Raw genomic sequence first — 22264 nt, forward strand, 5'->3', positions numbered from 1 at the left:
AAAGAAAGATTTGGGCACGACACAGGGGGCGCAGCCGTCTTAGAAGTTAGTGTCCGTACAAAATGTCTTTTTAGCACAGGAAAAAGAGCAATCGTATAGGCCAAAAGGCAAATTCCTCAGGAACGCTTCTGGCTGAAAGCGGAGGGCAGGAGGAATATTATTATAAGGATGGAAAAGAGTCTGGAGAAGCACTCACTATAGGGAGATACTGATAACGCCATCAAAGGAAGTGAAGAACTGTGATTCACAGAAAGCTAGCTTAACGTTGCGGGCAGGACATGGTTACCAACCATTAAAGGTGAGGAGAGCGGTCCGGAGCCAATGGGGAGAGGGAATCCGATGAGAGGCGGGAGTTTTTCCACCTGTAGTCCCCGGCTTCCCTAGTGCCAGGGGTGGAGCCAGTATCAAGGGCGGGGCTTTGTCAGAACTGAAGGCCAGAGTTTCTGGAAGGAATAAGTAAGTCAACTCTAGGGAGAGTAAAAAGTTGTGCAAGAGAGGAAAAGTGAACATAGTATTTGTCGACTGAAATAAAGAGTCTTGGGAAAGGTTAATTAAAGGAGTCTATTTGATAGTCAAAGTGAGGAATTCGAATCTCAGGAAACAGTCCAACAGGGTATTCTGAGGAACTGCTCCAAGGTCCATAGATATGACTGTAGTTTGTATACTTTTTTTTAACAAAGCAGTGTATGTGCAGAAAAGGGCTTACACATCTAATATTCACATACTTCAAAGACACCATAAATGAGCTTTTCAGTTATGCATCAAACAGGGCTTGGAGTATTATTGTTATCTATGTGTGGAAGGAGGCAAGGGCCAGGGTGGTTACTTTTTCCTGCAATCTCTAAGAAATGCAGCTGGGAAACGTGAAATCGAGGTACCCTTTATGTTTTCCTGTTGTGGATGTCTCCAGCTGATGTCTTTATCATGGGATGTGGGGTTTCAAGGTCATTCTAACAGGCTTAGAATGGCCTGCATGGCTGCTTCACAATACAGCATGGATTTATGTACTCACTTTAAGCCCATGCAGCTTGCTTGCTAGATTCGCCTGATAGACCAGGGAGAGGGGTCCCAGTTTAGATTACATATACTACATGGCTGAGCTATAAATAGTATTTACAGAGTCATCATAACGTAAACACTAAATCTGATCCAACCAAAATTAACAAATAACTATATTGGAAGAATGGGGGAAAGGAAATGCTTGGGCGTGGAGGAGTGTGTTTGTAGGAGAGTTGTTTTCAAGCTTCCTTCATGATAAACCTATAGAAAATGTCCCCAAATGAAAAATCCATTATCAGTATATCCAAGTTACTTACAATATGCAAAGCTTTGAAAGGGTAAAAAGCTTTACAAAACTAACTCCTAAACTTAAGAGAATTGCAAAATGAAACTGAGAATCCTATGAGGCAGGAATTCCACTCCTAGATATTTACTCAAGAAGACTGAAATGATATGTCCTCACAAAGACTTACACAAGAATATTCATAGCACCTTTATTCGTAATAGCCCCAAACAAAAAGCAATCCAGGTGTCCATCAATATATGAACGGGTAAGCAAACTGTGGTATATCATACAACGGAATACAGATGTATGCAACAACATATGTTTGCCCAGGTTCAAACTCCTCACTTTGATTTCTGAATAAACCCCACTAATATCTACCTGGACTCTATTTCAGTCAACAGCTATTAGTTTCAAGTTGGAGTTCTTGAGAAAGGAAGGGTAGCAGCCAGTAAAGCATTCATTAATAGAACATTTTCGGACAACCATGTAGAATTATCTACCCAATTAAAAATTTTCATTCTCTTTGACTCGACAATTCCAGTTCTAATCACTTCTTCACTAGAAATTATATGTGAAAACATTTGAGTTGAGATAAAGCCTGCACAAAAATTTCTACCAACTATTTCTGGGCTTCTATTCTTCCCCATTTCACCACCCCTCACCTTGGTTAAAAGCATAGCCCCGGCCTCTCTCTTGGCTCTATCCTTCCAGGAGCCCTTTCTCTTCACCGTTCACCAGGACATGTCATCTAGCACCCACCACCAATCCTGGTTGGAGAAGATCTTTTCCTTCAACTCAATTTGTTTACTCTTTGTCCACAGTGAGTCAAGCTGCCTTCCTTGTACCACCTTGGCTTATCCAAACCCTATTCTGTCCTCCAGAAGCATTCCCAGAGTTCTCTCCACCTGCTTCCAGCCCTCTAAAGGACGACTTCCTTTCCTGTACGGATATTCGCACCTTTTTCAAGATGGCCGCGCCCACTGTAGTGCTGGGCTGCTGCTCACGTACCAGCGGCAAAGAGGGGAGGCGGACATTGTTGGGCTTGGTGAGCCTTGCTGAAGGGGATGGACCCCTGGTCCCCCATAGACAGGCTCGAGCACGCACATCGCCCTTGGCGATGCTGGTGATTGACGTAACGTGGACAAGTAACGTTTTCGTGGGCAGGAAAGTGGTTGTACGGACGGTCTTTCAAGATGGCGGGCCCCATGTAAATCCGCTAACAGGGCGCCGCCATACTCTCTCATAATGTCTTTGTCTGAAAGACCTGAAAGCTGAACGGAATGTTTGTCCGTGGAAGGACGTCCCGGGGTGGTGGTTGGCAGCCTGCAGACTCGGGTGCCACAGAGGTTAAACTTGACCAGTGAGGTGGAACAGCAGGGTTTCTTGAGTCTGAAGCCGAATTGGTGGACCGTGGCTTTTTCTACCCACCCAGCTGGTGCGCAAAGACTCTCTTGAGGGGTCTCATTTTCTTGTTTTGGGAGCGGAGTCAGGTTGAGCTGGGTTTGTGGAGATTTGTGGTTTGTGATGGGGAGAGCTGTGGGGAGTCCTTGAGAGGAGCCAGCCGCTGTGGGGCGGGGGATGCATTCCGTGATTGAGGGAACGGGATGGTCGGGGATTCGAGTGGCCTGGAGGAAGATTGGAGAGGCTCGGGGTTAGCCTCTGTGGAGGGGGTGAGTGTCTGGGGCAGTCTTGGAGGCAAAGCAGTGATTGGCGTGACGTAGGGGGTGGTTCTGTGATTGGGATGCACTTGGGGGATAGGTCGGTGATTGGGGTGTCTTTCAAGAATGTCAGGAATTGGGGTGTCCTTGAGGATGTGTCAGTGCCTGAAAAGTTTTCTGGGGGAAGATCAGTTGTTAAGACGGCCTTGGAGGGGGATGTCAGCGACTGGAGCATCCCTGGAAGAAGATCAGTTGACCGGGTCAGTGATTGGGACGTCCTTGGGAGTGCTTACTAATGGGAGTGTCCGTGAAGGGACGTCAGTGGATGAGATATCCTTGGTAGGTAGTTCAGTGTTTTTGATGTTTTTGGCTTAGGTCCATGTTTGGGACAGACTTAGGGGAGGAGGTCAGTGACTGGGTCATCATTGGGGGTGGTCAGTAAATGGAGTGGCCTTGTGCATGTTGACAGCTGCTTGGGGCAACTTTGTTTCTTGTGTTTGAGGGTCTCCAATGGTCATTGAGAGTCATGGGGGTCTGAGTGTTTGGGTCTGGGTCTGGACAGACCAGTGACAATCTGACAGAACTCATCAACTATGAACTGAAGTAGCTGTGTGGTCCATATTTTGGGTATGATGCCGTTAGGCATTGACACGCAAGAGATTTATGGGAGTTGGAGCTTGAGAGGTCTCTGCGTTTTGGAGGGTTTTAAAGCTCATTGACTTCTCATAGGTTGTATTAGTGCCTTCTTCAAAACTTGCTTTCTAACTTAACCCAAACCCACCTCTCACTGTCTCCACAACAATGAACAATGCTTTGAAATGATCAAGGTCTAAACAAATCTAAAGTAAAATGCTTATTATGAAAAGATGTGGTGTCTGGCCCTCTGGCCTCCAAATTTGCTGCATATTTCTCTGGGATCTTCCCTTCTTGGTCCTCCACATACGTGAGAGGACATTCCTACATCCAAAATCCTGATAGCCAGAGATACACAGTGTTAAAATTTTGGTATATTTCCTTTTCCATACTTTTCTATGACTCATTTTATTACAAGGCTGTGATAACACTGCATATGTAGTTTGTAATTTGCTTCTTAAAAGAAACATAGCCTTGTGTGATAAAATTGTTCCAGTATTACTGACTTTTGGTACAAAGTCTTGTTGATAGCTGCATGGTATCCTATGTTGTGGATCTTCTTGCAATGTTGACTGAAGTTACTTCAAATCTTTGCAATAATTTGCATAGACTTGACGTATTGAACTATTCATATGGATCTGGACATTACTTGTTAAGTTTATTCCTTAGACTATATCTATGTTTGCTGCAAATAGCTTCTCTTTCCCTTGTACTTTTATTATTTTTTATTTTCTGGTAGATATAAAAGCAGCTAATTTAAAAAAATATTTTCTCTTTCTTTTCCTCACTGAACTCTTATTTTACTAATGTGTTTCAGTTCATTCTTGTAGGTTTTCCAGATAAGCGGTCAGAACACCTGCAGGTAAGTTTAGCTCAGAGAAAAGAATATAGAATTTGGATTTGGGCTGACATAGGTTTTTATCTATATTCTGCCACTTACTGTGTGAACTTGGGCAAGTTTTTCAACCTCTCTGAGATTTTTTTCCCATTCATTTAAAAAAAAATCACTACCAACTACTCAGACAATTAAAGTACCTAGCACATAATAGGTACCCAAGACAGGTTAGCAAGCGTTATTCTGGTGTTTGTACCTGTTTCTCTGGATTTTTTAGGCTTTTAAAATGTTCTCATTTGACTTTGTTTTCACCCTATGTCTTTATAACAGTCTTTCTCTAAATGTCGGTTTAGTTTTGAGTACAGTTTTGGTAAAATTACATAATTTAATGAAGATAGCTTTGTTTGTGTTTCTTTATTATAAAATAATTATGTGTTTGTTGTAAAATAAACCATTGGGTAATGTGTATTACTTTTTTTTCTTTAGACTACCCTATTAACCTACCAGCTGAAGAAAATACAGTTAAATTTTAGATATTCATAAATGTGTGTGTATCTAAAATACGTACATACCTACAAATAAGGACTCACACAACTCTGAAAAACCTTTTTTACTCATAGTTGCAGTTTATTATAGCAGTGAATTTCTGTAATCGCCAGGTCCTGGCTTCCCGGGATTATGTAGTTCCTATGAGGGAAAGAAGTGAAGGTACCAAGATCAGCACTACATGCTTGACCAGAGACCAGTTAGAGCTTCAGAGAAGAGCCCAGAATCAACAACAGAGCAGATATTAGAGTTGCTGGCTGTGTCAAAGGGCTCCAGAAAATGTTCAAGTCCCAAGTGAGTTGTTTCTTTATATATTTATTTTCCATTTGTCTTTCCAGTGGATTTGAGGAAGTTTAATAATACAACATATTGAAAGAATATATTTATCTAATATTTATGAAGACTACTCTATACTAGATACAGCATGAAAGGATAGATGTCACAATTCAGGAAAAATACTGAGGCAAAAGATCAACTTCACAGCCACGTTGCAATGAGACTATGAAAATCTTATGTTTATATAATTGTTTAAAGTTAGAACATAGATTATAGCCCATGAGGTTCTAAATAGTTAATAAAATTGACCTGCAAACTTGTCTCTAGTATTCCTTGTTCCAATTAGCTATTGCTGCATAACAAGCCACCCCAAAACCTAGTGGTGTACATTTATTTTCGTCATCCTCATGGATTCAGTGGGTCAGGAAGTGAGTCAGGGCCCCACGGTGATGGCTTGAATGTTCTTGGGTTCCCAAGATCAACGATTTGCTAGAAAGAACTCACAGTACGCAGCAACACTGTTATACTCTTGATTATAGTTTATTACAGCAAAATAATTCAGATTAAAATCAGCAGCAGAGAAAGGTGCATAAGGCCAGGTCTAGGAAATACCAGGCGAAAGCTTCCAGTTGTTCTCTCTCAGTAGAGTCATGTGGACAGTGTTTAATTTTCCAAGCAATGAGGTGTAACAACACACATTGAGTATTGCCAGTCAGGGAAGCTCACTCAAGCCTTAGTGTCCAGGGTTTTTATTTATGGTCAGTCACACAGGCATAGCTGACTACATGAATGGCTGGTCTTAGTCTCCAGCCCTGTCAGAAGCCAAGCTGCTACAGTGTGGCCCAAGGCCCCCACCATAAATCACACTGATAGCGTAGACTATCTGGTGCGGCCCAAGGCTCCCAGTAAACAGATATTTCAAGGGCTTAGAGGTTGCTTCCCACAGACAGAGCCCAACCTTTATTTGTCACGTGCGAGATGTGGACAACCCAGACTCGCTGTGTTAATCCTTTACTGCCGGCTTGCCTCCACACCATGATGTCTGGAATGTCAGCTGGGAAGACACAAAAGGTTGGGGACTGGAATCTTCTGGAGGCTTCCTCATTCCCGTGTCTGCTATTCAGGATGACATGACTCAAAATCTAGGCTAAACTGAGGCTATTGACCGGAGTACTTAGGCATGGCCTTCCGTGTAGCATGGGCTTCTCACAGCACGAGGCTGGATTCTGAGAGAACCACACTGAAGGTGCACGGCCTCTTCTGCCTTAGCCTCGGAAGTTGTGCACTGCCACTTTTACAGCATTTTGTTGCTTATGAGCAAGTCACTAAGACCAGCTAGATTCACAGGGAGGGGAATAGGCTGCACCTCTTCGTGGGGGAGTGGCAGAAGGTTTTCAGGTGTTTTGGAATGTGAGATGCTATTGTTGCTGTCTTTGGGAAATATAATCTACCACATGGCCATAATAAAAAATCAGTGATTTGCCTTTCCTTAAGGAGAAAGCTCCTCTAGAAAAGTAAATTGTTCATGTCACTTAAGTAGGAAGAAATTTCTGTGATGTGTCATTATTATTTAGATTATGTAGTGCTCAGTGCCCTCAATAGCAAACCACTGATAAAGTGGTAAATTTCCTTTGGTTATTTCTCAGCAGTTCTCAGATAAACCAGTGGTGTCATACCAAAGCCACACTCAGTGCTTCAGGGTTTCAAAACAGTACAGCCCAAATCACAGCTTCCTGGTGGTCTGACTTTATCCAGGGATAAAACCTAGATTATCAAGAAGAATGGATGGATTCCGTGGTGACGTCTTCAAACAGCCCATCAAAGGGTCTTCCAGAAACAGCACTCAAAATTCATTTTTTTATTTAAATCAGTGGTTTTCAATTGGGGATGATTTTGTCCCCCAGGGGATATTTGACAATTTCTGGAGACATTTTTGATTGTCACAACTGGGGAGGGATGCTAATGGGATCTATTGAACAAAGGCCAGGAATGCTGCTAAACATCCTACAGTGTATGTCACAGGCCTCCACCACAAAGAATTATCCAGCCCAAAATGTCTGTCGTGCTGAGGTTGAGAAATTCCACTTTATATTGACTAGCAAACATTTCCAAGTTACATTTACTAGTGAAGTCTTAGAATATTCCCTTCATAGTCTCTTCACATCCCAAAATGCAGCATCAACTCTCAGTTCACAGTCAATACTTACTATTTCTTCTATTTAAAAAATTTCCGATTGCATTAGCGAAGCTTAAAATATTCTCAATGTCACAATTTCAAATAGTACAAAAGTTTATAAAGCAAAACCTGAAAGTCCCCCATCATCCTTTTTCACCACCCTCAAGGTAAATAACCTAAAACCTTTTATGTGTTATCTTCTGACTTCCCTTGTCAGCATTTACATATGTGAATTTGTATGAATTTGAGTTGGGGGTCCCGGGCCCATTGTGAGTTTCAATCAGTCTATAAGACTCAACTCACAGGCCTCAAAAAAGCTGTTATGCTCACAGTTATGGATTATTACAGTGAAAAGATACAGATTAAAATCAACGAAGGCAAGGATACATAGAGTCCAGGAGACACCAGGCATCAGCTTCCAGTTGTCCTTGCCCAGTGGAGTAGCATGAACAGCACTTCCTTCTCCCAGCAATGATGTGTGACAACAGGTGCAAAATGTTGCCAACCAGAGAAGCTCTCCTGAGCCTTAGTGTCCAGGAGTTTTATTGGGAGTCTGTCAACATAGGCATTCAGCATACAGGACTGACCTTAGCCACTCAGTCTCCAGGCCCCCAGAAGTCGAACTGATACAGCATAGCCCAGGGCCTCCGGAATATGAAAACACATTTATCAGGCTGGATATTCCAGGGGTTCAGAGGTTCTCTCCCAGCAGCAAGTCAAGGGCTAGTCCTCTTGGCAACAGGTCTTTCTTTGGAATGTACAGGGCATGGGCAACCCACGGCTTCTGGATTAACCCTTTATTGCACAGAACCTAAATACCCACATTGTCATAATTGAGCTTGCAGTTTATGTACTTTTCTGTAATTTATTATGTGCTCTTAATCCCATACCTTGGAATTCTCTCCATATCAGCATATAAATAACAAATAGGAGTAAGTGAAAATTTTTTGGAGTTCCTACAGTGTGCTCTGTTTGCTCCACATTCAGTCATTTAATCTCACAACAACTTAGGAAGAAATGTATTTGCAGTGTTCTGAAGGCTCCTGGTTTCACTGTGCTGTCGTTTGGGTTACTTCTTTCTGGAGTGCCATGCCACTTCTCTTCTCTGCAGCTCATTGTAAAGCATACAGTTGATTTCGTGAGAATTGGTTCCAGATTCACCTTTGTGAAGTTTAACCCTCATGATTTTTCTCCTCCCCGTTGGTGCCTGCATGGTTCATATATCTTTCTTTTTCTTTTTCTTTTTTTTGGAGGAAGATTAACCTTGAGCTAACGTCCACCACCAATCCTCCTCTTTTTGCTGAGGAAGATTGGCCCTGAGCTAACATCTATGCCAACCGCCCTCTATTTTATATGTGGGATGCCTGTCAGAGCATGGCTTGAAAAGCAGTGCATAGGTCCGCACCTGGGATCCGAACTGGTGAACCCTGAGCTGCCGAAGTGGAGCATGCGAACTTAACCATGGCCCGTGGTTTATATTTCTTACTTGCACCATATAAATGTATTGTACTCTCATACACTTACATTTCTCTCTTGGCAAGCTAGTATGCTCCTTCAAGGTAGGAGTGAGTCTTAGTTATAAAGGAGTGCCTAATACAGTGCCTGACATATAGTTGCATACACATGGGTTGTAAATAGTTTCTAGATTAAAGGATTTAAGCACGCTCTATTCTATTTCTCTTTTGTGAATGAATGAACATGTGAGTCAGTGAACGATTGGAAGAACAGAGAGAGGATATTTTAAATAAAAAATTGGTTTTTCCTACAAAGTATAATGCAAAACTAGTTATATGGAAAGCAGTCACATACTTACCATGTGAAAAATTATCATAAGAAATTCTTATCTATCTTCATAATATTAACCAGTGATAATCCCTTTAGAATGAATAGGAATGTTCTATTACAGGGCTCACTGTCGTTCAAGGATGTGGCTGTGGTTTTCACCTGGGAGGAGTGGCAGCTCCTGGACCCCGTTCAGAAGAACTTGTATCAAGATGTGATGTTGGAAACTTATAGTAACCTAGTATCAGTGGGTAAGCAGAGCTTTTCCTGGATAACATAGGCAGTCGATTGCCTTTCCTTTCTCGGTGATGAAAGAGTGGAACCTTACAAGAGCCATACTTTTTAGACTTGTGTTCCATACATCATAGATTTTAGTGTGTCTCTGGCCTCTGACAGAGTGTTTTTCTCTAACTTCCAAAGTAAAAGCCCTTTACTTGGCCAAGATGCAGTGTTCAGCCCCTTAAGTGTAATCTTCCCCATTTCTCAGAGACCTTGTAGCCCAAGTTTTTGGGTCTATGGGTCCTCTATAATTTTCCTTGGGTAGGGTATCAAGTTACCAAAGCAGATGCAGTCTACCAGCTGGAGCAAGGAACACCATGGAGAATAGAGGAAGAAATCCAGAGTCAGACTCATCCAGGTGAGTGAAAGACCAGCCCTGTGGGATAAATGGAGGGAAAATCTAAGTCGATCAGAAATAGGGAGGCACCTCTGAAAGGTCGTTTGGAGTAATCTTCTTGAAGTTTTTAAGCTCTGAATGTGACTCAGAACAGCTTACGTGAGCTCCCACATCCATTAATACTGATTCCACTTTTTGATCTCTCTATTTATTAGTGCTCTTTTGCTTGCTTTTTGAAAGAATACATTTCCTTCTTTTATGTATTCTGGTCAAATCCCTCCCTAGTTCTTGGAACTTGCTCTTTTAGTTAATCTTTCTCCCTGCATCCTCAGTTTACCTGTCTTCTTCTTTCCATCTCCCTGGACCATGGTTATAGCTCTCTTTGCTTATATACTCAGGCATTCATAAATTCTCTCTTCTCCTCATTTTGTATGTCTCCCATACTTCTCGTAGCCCATTTTTTTTTTCCTTCTTCTACTTACAAATGTCTCAGACTTTCGTTGTATACCCACAGTCTTATTTCCTCTTCTCTCCTTGGCCTTTGCTATGAGATTCTACTCCTTCTGTTACATGGTCATTTTGGATTCATTGGTCTCCTTTCTAGACAACACCTGGAAAGCTGATAATCAGACAGACTGGCACCAAAAAAGCCAAGGCAACCTTGAAACTCTGGAGAGTCACCACAAAAATAATGCATTTGGAAAAACATCTTCTCCAAGCTTAAACCTAGATGTGCCTTTAGCACAAAGATCTCCTACCTTTGACATACTTGGGAAACATTTGAAACTTAATCTAGAGTACATTATTCAGAATAAAAGCTATGAAAGAAATGATGTTGAATTTAATGGATGTGACAATTTATGTCTTTATACTAAGCATGAGAAAGTTTATACCAGAGAAAAATACAGTGAATATAATGAATGTGTAAAGGCTTTCCACCGTAAGTCACAGCTTTTCAAACATTGGAAAACTCAGACAGGAGAGAAACACTATAACTGCAGTTTCTGCAGGAAAGCCTTTTCCCAGAAGTCGGACCACATTCAGCATCAGAGAACACACACAGGAGAGAAGCCCTGCGGTTGCAGTAGATGTCAGAAAGCCTTTAGCCGGAAGTCCCATCTAATTTTACACCAGAGAACCCATACAGGAGAGAAACCTTATGTATGTAATAAATGTGGGAAAGCCTTTACTGATAAGTCATGCCTTAATAAGCATCAGAGAACTCACACAGGAGAGAAATGGTTTGCATGTCACGTATGTCAGAAAGGCTTCAGCGATAAGTCACAACTCACTTTACATCAAAGAACTCATATGGGAGAGAAACCCTACAGATGTGGCGAATGTCAGAAAAGCTTCAGCAACAAGTCACAGCTCATTATTCATCAGAGATCTCACACAGGAGAGAAACCCTATGGTTGCGATGAATGTGGGAAAACCTTCCCCCTTAAGTTTAGCCTCATTTTACACCAAAAAACTCATACAGGAGAAAAACCCTATGGATGCAATGAATGTGGGAAAGCCTTTATCCAGAGATCTGAACTCATCAGACATCAGAGAACTCACACAGGAGAGAAACCTTATAATTGCAGTGAATGTGGGAAAGGCTTTAGTGTAAAGTCACTCCTCAATACTCACTGGAGAACTCATACAGGAGAGAAACCCTATGCATGCGGTGAATGTGGAAAAATGTTCTCCATCAAGTTTAGTCTCATCCTACACCAAAGAACACATACAGGTGAGAAACCCTATGAATGCAGTCAGTGTCAGAAAGCTTTCACCCAAAAGTCACACCTCACTATTCATCAGAGGTCTCACACCGGAGAGAAACCTTATGAATGCAGTGAATGCCACAAAGCCTTCAGCCGGAAGTCATATCTCCTTATTCATCAGAGAATTCACTCGGGAGAGAAACCTTATGAATGCCTCGAATGTGGGAAAACTTTCTCTCACAAGTTTAGCCTCATTATTCATCAGAGAATCCATACAGGAGAGAAACCCTATGGATGCAGTGAATGTGGGAAAACTTTTCCTATCAAATTTAGCCTCATTTTACATCAGAAAACACACACAGGAGAGAAACCCCATGAATGCAGCGAATGTCAGAAATCTTTTGCCCAGAAGTCACATCTTATTATACATCAAAGAACTCACACAGGTGAGAAACCTTATGGATGCGGTCAGTGTTGGAAAACTTTCTCCCACAAATTCAGCCTCATTTTACATCAGAAAACTCATAGAGGAGAGAAATCATGAATGGAGGAAATATTCAAAAGTTGTTGAGAGTAAATAGCTCATTACACCAGAGTTTACATAGGAGCGAAACCTTGAGAATGCAGCAGATGTGGACACACTTTCTTTTCAAACTCACAGCTCATTACTTGTTAGAGAATGGTACTGGCTAGAATGCCAGGCAGGAGGAAGTACCATTCCCAATAAGTATCAATCAAATGTAGCCCAGAGGAAATAAATAGGAAGGAACATCTCTGTATGTAGTGATTGTGGGGATGTTGTTGGCATGATATTCAGCTACATCAGTATCAGAGAATTGCCACTGAGGAAATAATTCCATGCTTTAAAGAACTGGGGAATCATGCTTTCATGGGCATCATTTTATGAGGGAAATCATTTTCTGCAATTGTGACATAATAAGCATTATAGAAAGTATTAAATATGTAAATAAATACGCTTGTCAGAAAACAGAAAAAATTATATCAGAACGATGTGAAGAGATGTGTTTTGTACCTATTTTTATTATAAAGATTGTTCATATTTGGGAATTGCATGTGTTAATATAACAATTGTGACTCCCTGGTCCATGTGCTTAAATGTCCATAAACCTTTTCCTTAGAATATCTGCATTGAGTGTTTCTATCATTACAATGCTACGTAAGTTGTAGTTGAACTACGTGATTCATTATTTTAGTAGGAAATCTTAATAAAATACTGAATAGCATCCCCACCACCACCGTTACTCCACTATTTGCTGGTATTAGTAAATGGGCCTGGAAGATTTTGAGCCTTCCTTTTTTTCATCGATTCTAAGAGGAAATTTTCCCCGCATATTAACAATGCTGTTAAAATGCCGCATAAAGTTGAGGGCCTGATGTATTTACATGGAGAACGTGGTACCTAAAATAGTGGTGCATCGTACAACCAAAGGTACCTTAGATTGGATGAAATACAGTAGAAGTCATCGTCTTTATACAGAATTTTGTTTCTTCTAAACCAGCCAGATATTTAGGGTTTGAAGATGGTAACTCTTCACGGGTATTATACCCCTTTGACTTCTAAACAGTTTGATAGTCCCTGATATCAGAAGATGGAAATTCAATATTAGCTTTAGTCCTGGTATTGCTTGATTGGGCAATGTGGCTTGTTCCTATGGTCAAATAAAATAGGCTTCTGTTTCTCTCATACTGCACAAGATGTGCTTCCCTTTGAAAGAGCTTATGCCAAACTTTAGAGATATTTTTATTAATCCCTTTCTACCGTGTAGCTGGAAAGTCTCATAAATTCTTTTCTTAAGTGAGGATTAAGCCCTAAGATACAATGAGCTTGATTTCAGTTTTACAAAACTGTATTTCCTTTTTGAGTACAACGCTTTACATTAAGATGGGGGAACTGCAACTACAGCAGTCACCAGTTTAAGGTGGTTGACTGGACTCCCAAGACTCAGCAAGTTACACTTACATAGACTCTAAGAAAGTCAAAAGCTACAATATAGCATGAGAGGCAAAAAACAAGAAAATAAAACACAGGTAAACATCAAAATGTTCTGCAACACGCAGGCAGAGTCCAGGGACCTTCTTCAGTCACATAGAACACTATTCATCTCCAAATCACAAGCCACCAAAATATATATGAAGTTCTCAGTTTCAGGGGGAACCGAGGCACAAGTTTGCTGAGAGGTCTTTTATACTCGCTGGTTACATAGCCAAAACTAGCCTTTGTAAAAACATGTGAGTCATCCGTCTCCGTATTTTCAATAAGCAATGTAGACATGCTGCTGTATGCATCTTAGGCAATACAAAATAGCATGAAGGGAAAAAAAACATAAATAAGAAGGGCTAACATTAATCCCAGGGGCACTGACAGACTTTCTATTCCAAACCCAGGAACTGACAGTCTTGCTCATGGGGAAGATTTGAGAATCTTCAGAATGTGACGGGTGATAATGAAATCTCAAGTACAATGTGACATATTGGTTAGCAAAACAAATACTACTGTCCTACTGTGTGCATTTCCAAAGGATTTGTTCAGGAGTGACTGAGAGCTCTCCATTGTCTTGAGTGTGAAGCCCAGAAAGTTGACTAGGGCACTGTTCTGTTGAAGACGAAGATTCTTGCCTGTAAGCAGCAAAATCATTTTAGTGAATCGGGAGTCTTCGCACACCTTGTCCCTCACCAGCTCCCACCCCAACCACTTTCCAACAAGAAAGTCACTGTACCTATGGTGAGATAAGCACTTCCCTGCTTCTTGACATGTTCAAAATACTGAAGTGGGTCTCAGTAGGAAGAACGTTTCCTCTGGAAAGGTGGTAAATACCTGACTCATCTTTTCTCATTCTTGCTCATTCTCTCAGTCTCTGACACTCACCCTTAAACCTTGTTTTCAAGGAAGTAACTGCTATAGGATAACAACCAAGAGTTAGTAAAGCCTACTTTCTCCAGGTTGCATTTTAATTCTAAACCTAATCTTGATCCTGTGCAGTTGGGAATTAAATAAACTCCCTCTTGCTTGGCAAACTGATTGGCATTCTGTCATTTATAACTGAATCCTGTTTCACTGTGATGTGAGACTGGTAGCTAATGATCTTATTGCTGACCCCATCAGTTCTCTCCTTACAGCCTGTCTGGGGTGCAAGGAAAATATAACAGTGAGAAAGACTATTTTGAGTTACAGAATCTTAATCTTTTTTTCAGCTTGTGCTGGTTATCAGCAGAGTGGGAGCTGGTGGGAAAACATCTCAAGGCCATGTCAAAAAGAATAAATCTTTAAACGTTTCTCATCATTTCTTCTCATTACATGGTACAGGCCCCTCCAAGTTTACCTCCCCATCCTATCATAACAGGCAACAACCCTGAAAGTGGCAGTGGGTTTTCAGGAGAACTGGCATCTTGAAGATGTATCTGCAGAGGATTTATCTGGTGGTGGTCTCCTTGTGGCCCTTTATTATCATCGAGTGGATTCAGGTGCTTTTGGCATTTTGCCTTCAAGACTTGTCCTACACTCAGCATCAGATTACATAAACCCAAAGATTAGTGGTTTATCTCAAAATCCCTCAATTGCAAAAATAATCTTGATGAATGGAAGGCATGATATTGATGCTAGGTGGTGGGGACACAGGAATTAAGAATTCCATTTTTTATATGACTCGAGTTTTTATAATGAAAAATAAAAACAAGGAACCCACAGTCCTCTAGAAAGCTGTAAAAACACTGGTAGAAGACAGAAGGCAAAGGTACACATTTGACTTTGCTGAGTAACCCTTTATCCCTTGAGCCAGATATCCAGGTTGGCTCACCAGTGTGAGGCTACCCCAACATATGTGGGTTCAGAAGATGTTACAAAATATTGTGTTAAAATCAGTGACTTGTCCTTTAATCCAGCAATTTAACCATGATGTCCCTGGTTTTGTCAGTAACTACAGATGTGTTTCCAACACCTGCCAGACCCTCTGATTTAAATACTAATAAACATTCTATAACCTGCAGCCATACGCACAATTGTATCTCATTCCTGCTGCCATTTCCATTTCCACACTTGGAATAGTTCAGTCTTTGTAAAGTGCTGTGATAGTCATTAGGGCTGTTCATAAATATTCCAGATCTTTCTCCTTCTGGGTACTTGGAAGGATTGTATTTCTCTATCCATTTGAAGTTACATCTCACCATATGATTTGCTTTGGTCAATGAAATGAGAGGGAAAGAGATTGTGACTTCTAAATAGAAGCCATAGAAGCCAGAGCGTAGTCTTCTATGTTCTGATTCCGTCTCTCCTAGTAACCAGTAATATTACAGGTAGAGATTACTCCTTCCACCTGGGTCCTGAGTGATGGCAAGGATGATGCAGAGCAGAACTCCCAGACATGCAACATGAGTGATAAGTAAATCTTTGTTGTTTTAAGCCAGAGATATTTTGGTGTTGGTTTTATTATAACATAACCTAATGTAACAGGTGCATCTCAGTCTGGAAATGCTGCTCATAAATTGATCTGCAACTCTCTATGGGCTTTAACACAAAGGTCTAACCTCCTTAGTATGGTATGCAAGAACTTTGCATTAATTATCTATTGCCGTGTAACCAAAAAACATCTCAACAGGGTTTTTTGTAATCCTGGCTAGGCCAGTCCTAAAATTCTCATAAGGGACAGATAGTCAAGAACATCTCAAGCAATTTTAACAGAGAAATACAATAGAGATTTTGCTCTACTTGATAATAAACAAGATTTACTATAAATCTATAGTAATTAATATATTGTGGTATTAGGTACATGGATAGATACATATTCCAAATTGTAAAAGAGAACTCAGAAGCTGATCTACACATATGGAAATCAGATATCTAACTGAGATGACATTACAAGTCAGTGAAAAAAGGGTTATTATATGGAGTTAGCCAAATTTGAGGTTAAGGGCACAGTCCTCAATTCAGGCACCAGCTGCAAGTTCAGGGGTTACCACGGCCACCCTCACTTCTGACCAACTGGCTACAAATTTAGGAGTTCCCATGTCCACTGTCAGGTCTGATAGACCTCTTCCTCAGGTGAGAAAAACTCACAGAACTCGCTGGAAGTCCTAGTCATATAATTACAGTTTTATTATAGCATAAGGATACAAATTAGAATGAACCAAAAGAAGAGACACATAGAAAACTCTGGGAAGGTTCTGTACCTGAATCTTCTGTCATCCTCAGGGATGCATGACCCTCCCAGCATTGAGGTATGACAATACTCAAAAGAGTATTGCCAACCAGGGAATTTCACCTGAGCGTCTTATACTGAGTTTTTATTTGTTTTTTATTACATACACATGATTGATTTGGGGTTGAACTCAATCTCCAGCCTCCTCCACTCCCTGGAGGTTAGACTGATATGTGTATGGATATCATATGCAACCTTCTAATCACATGGTTGGTCTTTCTGGCTGGCCAGCTCCTATCCTGAGTCATCTTCTTAGCAGAAACTATCTTTCAGTTTGAGGGCCGTTCCATGAATAACAAAGACACACTTATTACTCATAAAATTCTAAGGGTTTAGAGGTTACCTTTTTCTTAGGAACCAAGGCTAGCCAAACTCTTCAGTGGAGTTATTTTTAAAAGGGTCCAAGATAATTAGTTATCCTATGGAAAAAGTAAATAAAATTAGGTGTCTACCTGACACCCTACACAAATCAGCACTCTCTGTATTAGATTAAAAATCAGCACTTATTTGCAGAGCCAGATAGTAAGTATTTTAGGCTTTGCAGGCCACATATGATCTCTATTTATTTAACCTTTTAAAAATTTAAAAGCCAATCTTAAGGGCAAAGCCAAACAGGCTGTGGGCTGCATTTCACCCATGGGGTGCAGTTGCTGACCCCTGGGACCCTAAATATGAAGAGGAAAACTCTAAAAGTTTTAGAAGAAAATACAAGAGAATGTCTTTATGATCTTAATGTGGGGAAGGATTTCTTTAAAGAGATTTACAAAGCACAGACTATAATCGTGTCAACTGAAATAAAGAGTCCAGGTAAATATTAGTGAAGGAGTTTATTCAATAATCAAAGTGAGGAATTTTAGTCCCAGGAAACAGTTCAACAGAGTACTCTGATGGAACTGCTCTGAGGTCTACAGATCGAAGCACAGTTTATATACCCTTTTTTCTTAGCAGTGTACATGCAGAAAGGCTTATTGCTTATGCATCTAAGAATCATATACATCAAAAGGGATAGGATATATCTGGTTTTTCTTTAGATTACACATTAAAGATAACATGAACAAGAATTTCTTGGTTATACATCAAACAAGTTCAGGGATGCTAATGTTATCTATGTGTGGAGGGAGGCAAGGACCAGGGTCATTAATTATTCCCTCAATCTCTAAGAAATGCAGCTGCAGATGTAGGAGGGAGGCACCCTTTATCTTTTCCTGTTGTTGATTTCTCCAGCTGGTGTCTTCAGTCATGAGGTGTGGGGTTGCAAAGTCATTTTGACACAGGCTGAAGATTGCCTGCACGGCTGCTTCACAGCACAGCCTGGATTTTTATTATATTACCTTAAAGCTGATGCAGTTCGCTTGCTAGATTTACCTGTTAGACCAGGAAGAGGGGTCCCAAAAATCTGTTCACAAAAGGAGAGAGCTTTAAATTTCAGCTACATTAAAATTAGATAATTTCATATACTAGACGTCAAAAACAGACTGGGAGAATACATTTGCAACACAACTCAAAAAGGATGAAAACTTAGACTACATGGAAAATTCTTATGAATCAATAAGAAAATGACAACAGAGTAAAAATCTATGGGAAAAGATTCACAGAAGAGGCGACTCTGAATAGCCAATTAACATGAAAAGATATTAAACATCATTCTTAATGGGAAGCAGCCCGATTTGTGGATGGGCCAATTCTCAGATTTTATTTCTTTTATCTTTAAAAAAAAATTATAGCAACTCCTGTTGGATGGGATAGTTTTAATAGCTTTTGGACACTTCTGTCCTTATAGTTGATCGATTTATATTATCTTACAAGTTTGTATGCAATATTTGATTTCTCTCTGCCATAGCTTACTACTGCTACAGCTGGAGAGAACTTGGACTAAGGGACAGAGAGAGGGTAAGATGGGAGCAGAGTTGGGTAGGACATAAGAAAGTGACAAAACAGCACATAGATGCTCCAGAATCTTCGTCCAGTAATCTTAGTTGCAAGCACAAGGCCGTGAAGATACTGTCCCGGAAAGAATGGCTGTGTGTGAGTTCTTCAAAACTCATTGACGCCACACTGCTGACGCTACGACAGCGTCCTAGTAGCTTTTGTATCCAATTATTTCATAGACCCCAATTTCAAATTTCAACATTTGGTGTTTTCCAAACAGGCCTGACCCAAAGGCGACCTGGGCTATGAATTTATGTTTTCACCCTCACTCACACCTTCTAAGTCTGACCTCACCAGCTGAGATGCAAGGACTTGTCATCGACCCTTTCATTTCCAAGCTTAATGATCTATTCTCCTTCTCCCCTTCTCGGGGGCGTATTTCTTGCTGTACCGACACCTGAAATTCCTCTAAGATGGCCGGGCTCGTTGAGCCATTTCTCATAATTTCTTGTCCGCTGAGCTGGACGTAGCCATATTGTGTAAGTAAGCTCGAGCCTCTGAAAATCTACGCAGTTTGCGCAGCGTTGTTTGCAACCCTTCCAGCCTCGCCGCCCACGGGTTGAAGGGTGGAGTGAGGTAACGGTTCATTGCCTTTTCACTGTATCTAGCCATCCTGGTGAGCGGCGCAAAAACAGCCATTTCCGTTCCGTACCGCAAATATTCAAAGATGGCTGCCCCCAGGGAGGCGTGGCGCAGAGGGCGCGGACATATTACCCTCGAAGGAGGAGCCGGAAGTCCAATTGCCGCGCTGCGTAAAAACCTCTCGCTCCCTCTTCGGCCGCCGTAGGTCGGGGCGGGTGCTGGGTTGACGGTGCTGGAATGAAAGAATCCGTAAAAGTTAAGTGTAGCCGCTAGGAGGTTGCAGTGGGATCAAGGGAAAAGCAGGTCAGTGTGTGAGTCTCTTGTGGATTAGGTTAAGGAGGGAGGGGGGATCTGTGGCCGTCCTTGTCGGAGGCCCGCAGGGTCCGTGGGAAGAGCTGCTGCTCCGGGACCGTGGTCTGAAGTTGGGATGTCTTTGCTGTCAGGCATGGGGGAGCTCGGGTGGTCAGGCATTACAGGTCTATCGAGCAAGGACTGAGATCCCTGAGATCAGAGTTTGGGGTCTTTGCAGGTCCCTCTGTGGGTGGGGCTCAGCGATTGAGAACTGGAGGGGAGTTGGTGTTTGTCAACGAAAGCGGTGTCTGGATATAGTTAAGAGGCTCAGGGATGGAGGAGCCAGGGGTTAGACACACCTGATGAACGTTACATTCCCCCTCGGACCTTAAAGTACGGTTCCCTCTCCATGGACTATTTGCAAATCTCCTTAGGCCCCTAAATCACTGTCTCCTTTCGTCCTCCAGATGTGAAGTTTAGGGAGGTCATGATTAAGCAAATCTCAACTGGTAAACTTTCTATTAAAGATGAGCTTTCTTTCCTTCCTCCTTCAAGTTTAGTTGGATACTTCCCTTCAGATTCTTTCTACCATCAGTTAAAATGACATTTCTAGACCCCTAAATTTTATTTCCCAAAGATAGCTCTTATTCAAGTGTTCGTATATTTCAATTTTGGGCTTGTATTTTCTCTGCTGAATTGTCGTAATTCAGATAAACTGTGGACACATTGGTGTCATTTTTTTTAAGCTAATTTCATATTCTGAACATTTCCATCATGCAAATTCTCTTATTAAGAATTTTTTAAATGATGACATTAATAGATAAACGGGAGAGACAACCAGTGACATTGTGACTAGAATCTGATTAAATACATGCTATTTGGATTGCACTGGAATATTTAAAATATTTAGTTATTGCTTTTGGGGTTGTATTAGGATTTGACGATTTATCCAAGGGTGTGTTTCACTGATGCTTATCTCCTTCCTGGTTTTTTGCCTGTTGCAATTGTAAACAGGGTCTTTTTTTCTAACTTTTTAATCTCACATTCTTCTAATTTTCTTTAACACAGTGAAGCAATTTAAAAATATTATTAAATATTTATTTTGTTTTGGTCACTTTACTGAACTTTTTTTTATTACTAATAGCTTTTTCCAAGTCAACGTTTAGTTATGAAAAATTCCAAACACACAGCAAAGCTGAATGAATTTTACAGTGAACATATACCTACCACCTAGATTGTACCACTAACGTTTTACTGTACTTGTTCTATCAGTTATCTATCCATCCCTCCATTCATTAATTCATCTTATTTTCCTTCTTTTTGAAAGAACTTTTAGTGCATTCCCAAGTAAATTGCAGACATCATGATTTCCCCGAAATACTTCAGCGTTCCTGTTGTCCCCCAGAATAGAAATCAAGAGAGATAACAAATGGGAGTAGAAAAGTAAAAGTCTATTAGCTTGTGCACAAGGGAGGCACAAGGTAGCCGGTGCAGAAGGGAAAAGGGCAGGTGACTGACTCTTTAGGGAGCAGTATTGTGGGGCTTTTTATTAGGCAAAGGCTGGAGAGGAGTGCCTTGTCGTGGCATGTAGAGGTGCGGTTTTTCTTGCACTTGCCCTGTTATTTGACATGCCACCACATGTGTTGCATCTATCATTAGCATGCTAGCTCTCCACCCCTGGTGTGATTTTTACTATGGTAATGGGGCTAGGGTCACCTTCAGTCAACTCCTGGGTGCTAGGGCACATGCATAAGCCTGGGAAAGTCTGGAGGCTATGGAATGTGGATCTTGGTGGTCTCTATCAATTCTCTTAGCTTGCTGATTGGTTAGGGGCCTTATCTTGCAGACAACACTATCTCATTAGGCTGATTCCTGTCTCATTCCTTTCAACTAGAGTTCTACAGTAGCTTTTTAATTGATTCCTTTATATTTTCTAAGTGAATGATCTGAGCATCTCCAAATAATATTGGCCCAGTGACAAGTGTGTGGATTCTGGGATGAAATGAATCTGGGGTTTTTTTGTTTTTTTTTTTTTTGCTGAGGAAGATTCTCCCTAAGCTTACATCTGTTTGCCAATCTTCCTCTTTTTTTGCTTGAGGAAGATTAGCCTGAGCTAACATCTGTGCCAGTCTTCCTCTATTTTGTATGTGGGTTGCCGCCACAGCATGGCTGACAAGTGATGCAGGTCTGCGCCTGGGATCCAAACCTGCGAACCCAGGCCGCCAAAGCAGAGCATGCCAAACTTAACCGCTACACCACAGGGCCGGCCCCTGAATCTGGTTTTTTAATCTGGATTCTTGCTCTTACTAGATGACTTGGGTGAGTTCTGGTCATATTGTGATTTGTAATGAGAAATAAATATTTGGTCTTTGTCCCTGTTTCTGACACAGAGCTCCTAAAACCCTTGGAATTTCCTAAGTGATGAGAGGGATAAAGCTGTCCTTTATTACGTTAATGAGGTGACTTTTGGAAAGCACCTCAGGATGGGGGTTGGTTGCCAGTATAGCCAACCATGTGATTAGAGGGTCGGAACTTTCAGTCCCACCCCGAAACTTCCAGGGAGGGGAGGAGGGGGCTGGAGGTTGAATCAATCACCAATGGCTAATGGCTTAGTCAATCATGGCTATGTAATGAAGCCTCCATAAAAATGCAAAGGGACAGCTAGTCGGGCCCCTTTTTTTGGAGAGGTTCCATGTTGAGGAACCAAAACGCTTTCACCTGCCACTGTCCTGG

The 22264-nt window shown here is 41.3% G+C and overlaps 2 protein-coding genes across 2 annotated transcripts in view; both read left to right on the plus strand.

Moving 5' to 3' along the window:
- Window positions 1–2441: 2441 nt before the first annotated feature.
- On the plus strand, window positions 2442–12635 carry LOC124251521 (zinc finger protein 84-like). The gene is made up of 6 exons (XM_046684397.1): window positions 2442–2720; window positions 4407–4438; window positions 5071–5251; window positions 9316–9442; window positions 9736–9828; window positions 10412–12635. The coding sequence occupies exons 3-6, from the start codon at window positions 5237–5239 to the stop codon at window positions 12058–12060; spliced, it is 1884 nt and encodes a 627-aa protein (XP_046540353.1). The 5' UTR covers window positions 2442–2720; window positions 4407–4438; window positions 5071–5236; the 3' UTR covers window positions 12061–12635.
- Window positions 12636–19419: 6784 nt separating this feature from the next.
- LOC124250313 (uncharacterized) overlaps window positions 19420–22264 on the plus strand; it is a 41638-nt gene continuing 38793 nt past the window's right edge. Inside the window, exon 1 of the mRNA XM_046682120.1 lies at window positions 19420–19543. The gene's annotated coding sequence lies outside the window, so the exon portion shown is untranslated. The remainder of the gene's footprint in view (window positions 19544–22264) is intronic.

The sequence above is a fragment of the Equus quagga genome, chromosome 13 (assembly GCF_021613505.1).
Source record: "Equus quagga isolate Etosha38 chromosome 13, UCLA_HA_Equagga_1.0, whole genome shotgun sequence".
Lineage (NCBI taxonomy): Eukaryota > Metazoa > Chordata > Mammalia > Perissodactyla > Equidae > Equus > Equus quagga.

Bases quoted from the DNA above. Each gene is read 5' to 3' on its own strand.
- LOC124251521 (XM_046684397.1), top strand. The intron at 9,443-9,735 runs GTAAGCAGAGCT...TTCCTTGGGTAG, and splicing joins TAGTAACCTAGTATCAGTGG to GGTATCAAGTTACCAAAGCA. The intron at 9,829-10,411 runs GTGAGTGAAAGA...TCTCCTTTCTAG, and splicing joins CCAGAGTCAGACTCATCCAG to ACAACACCTGGAAAGCTGAT.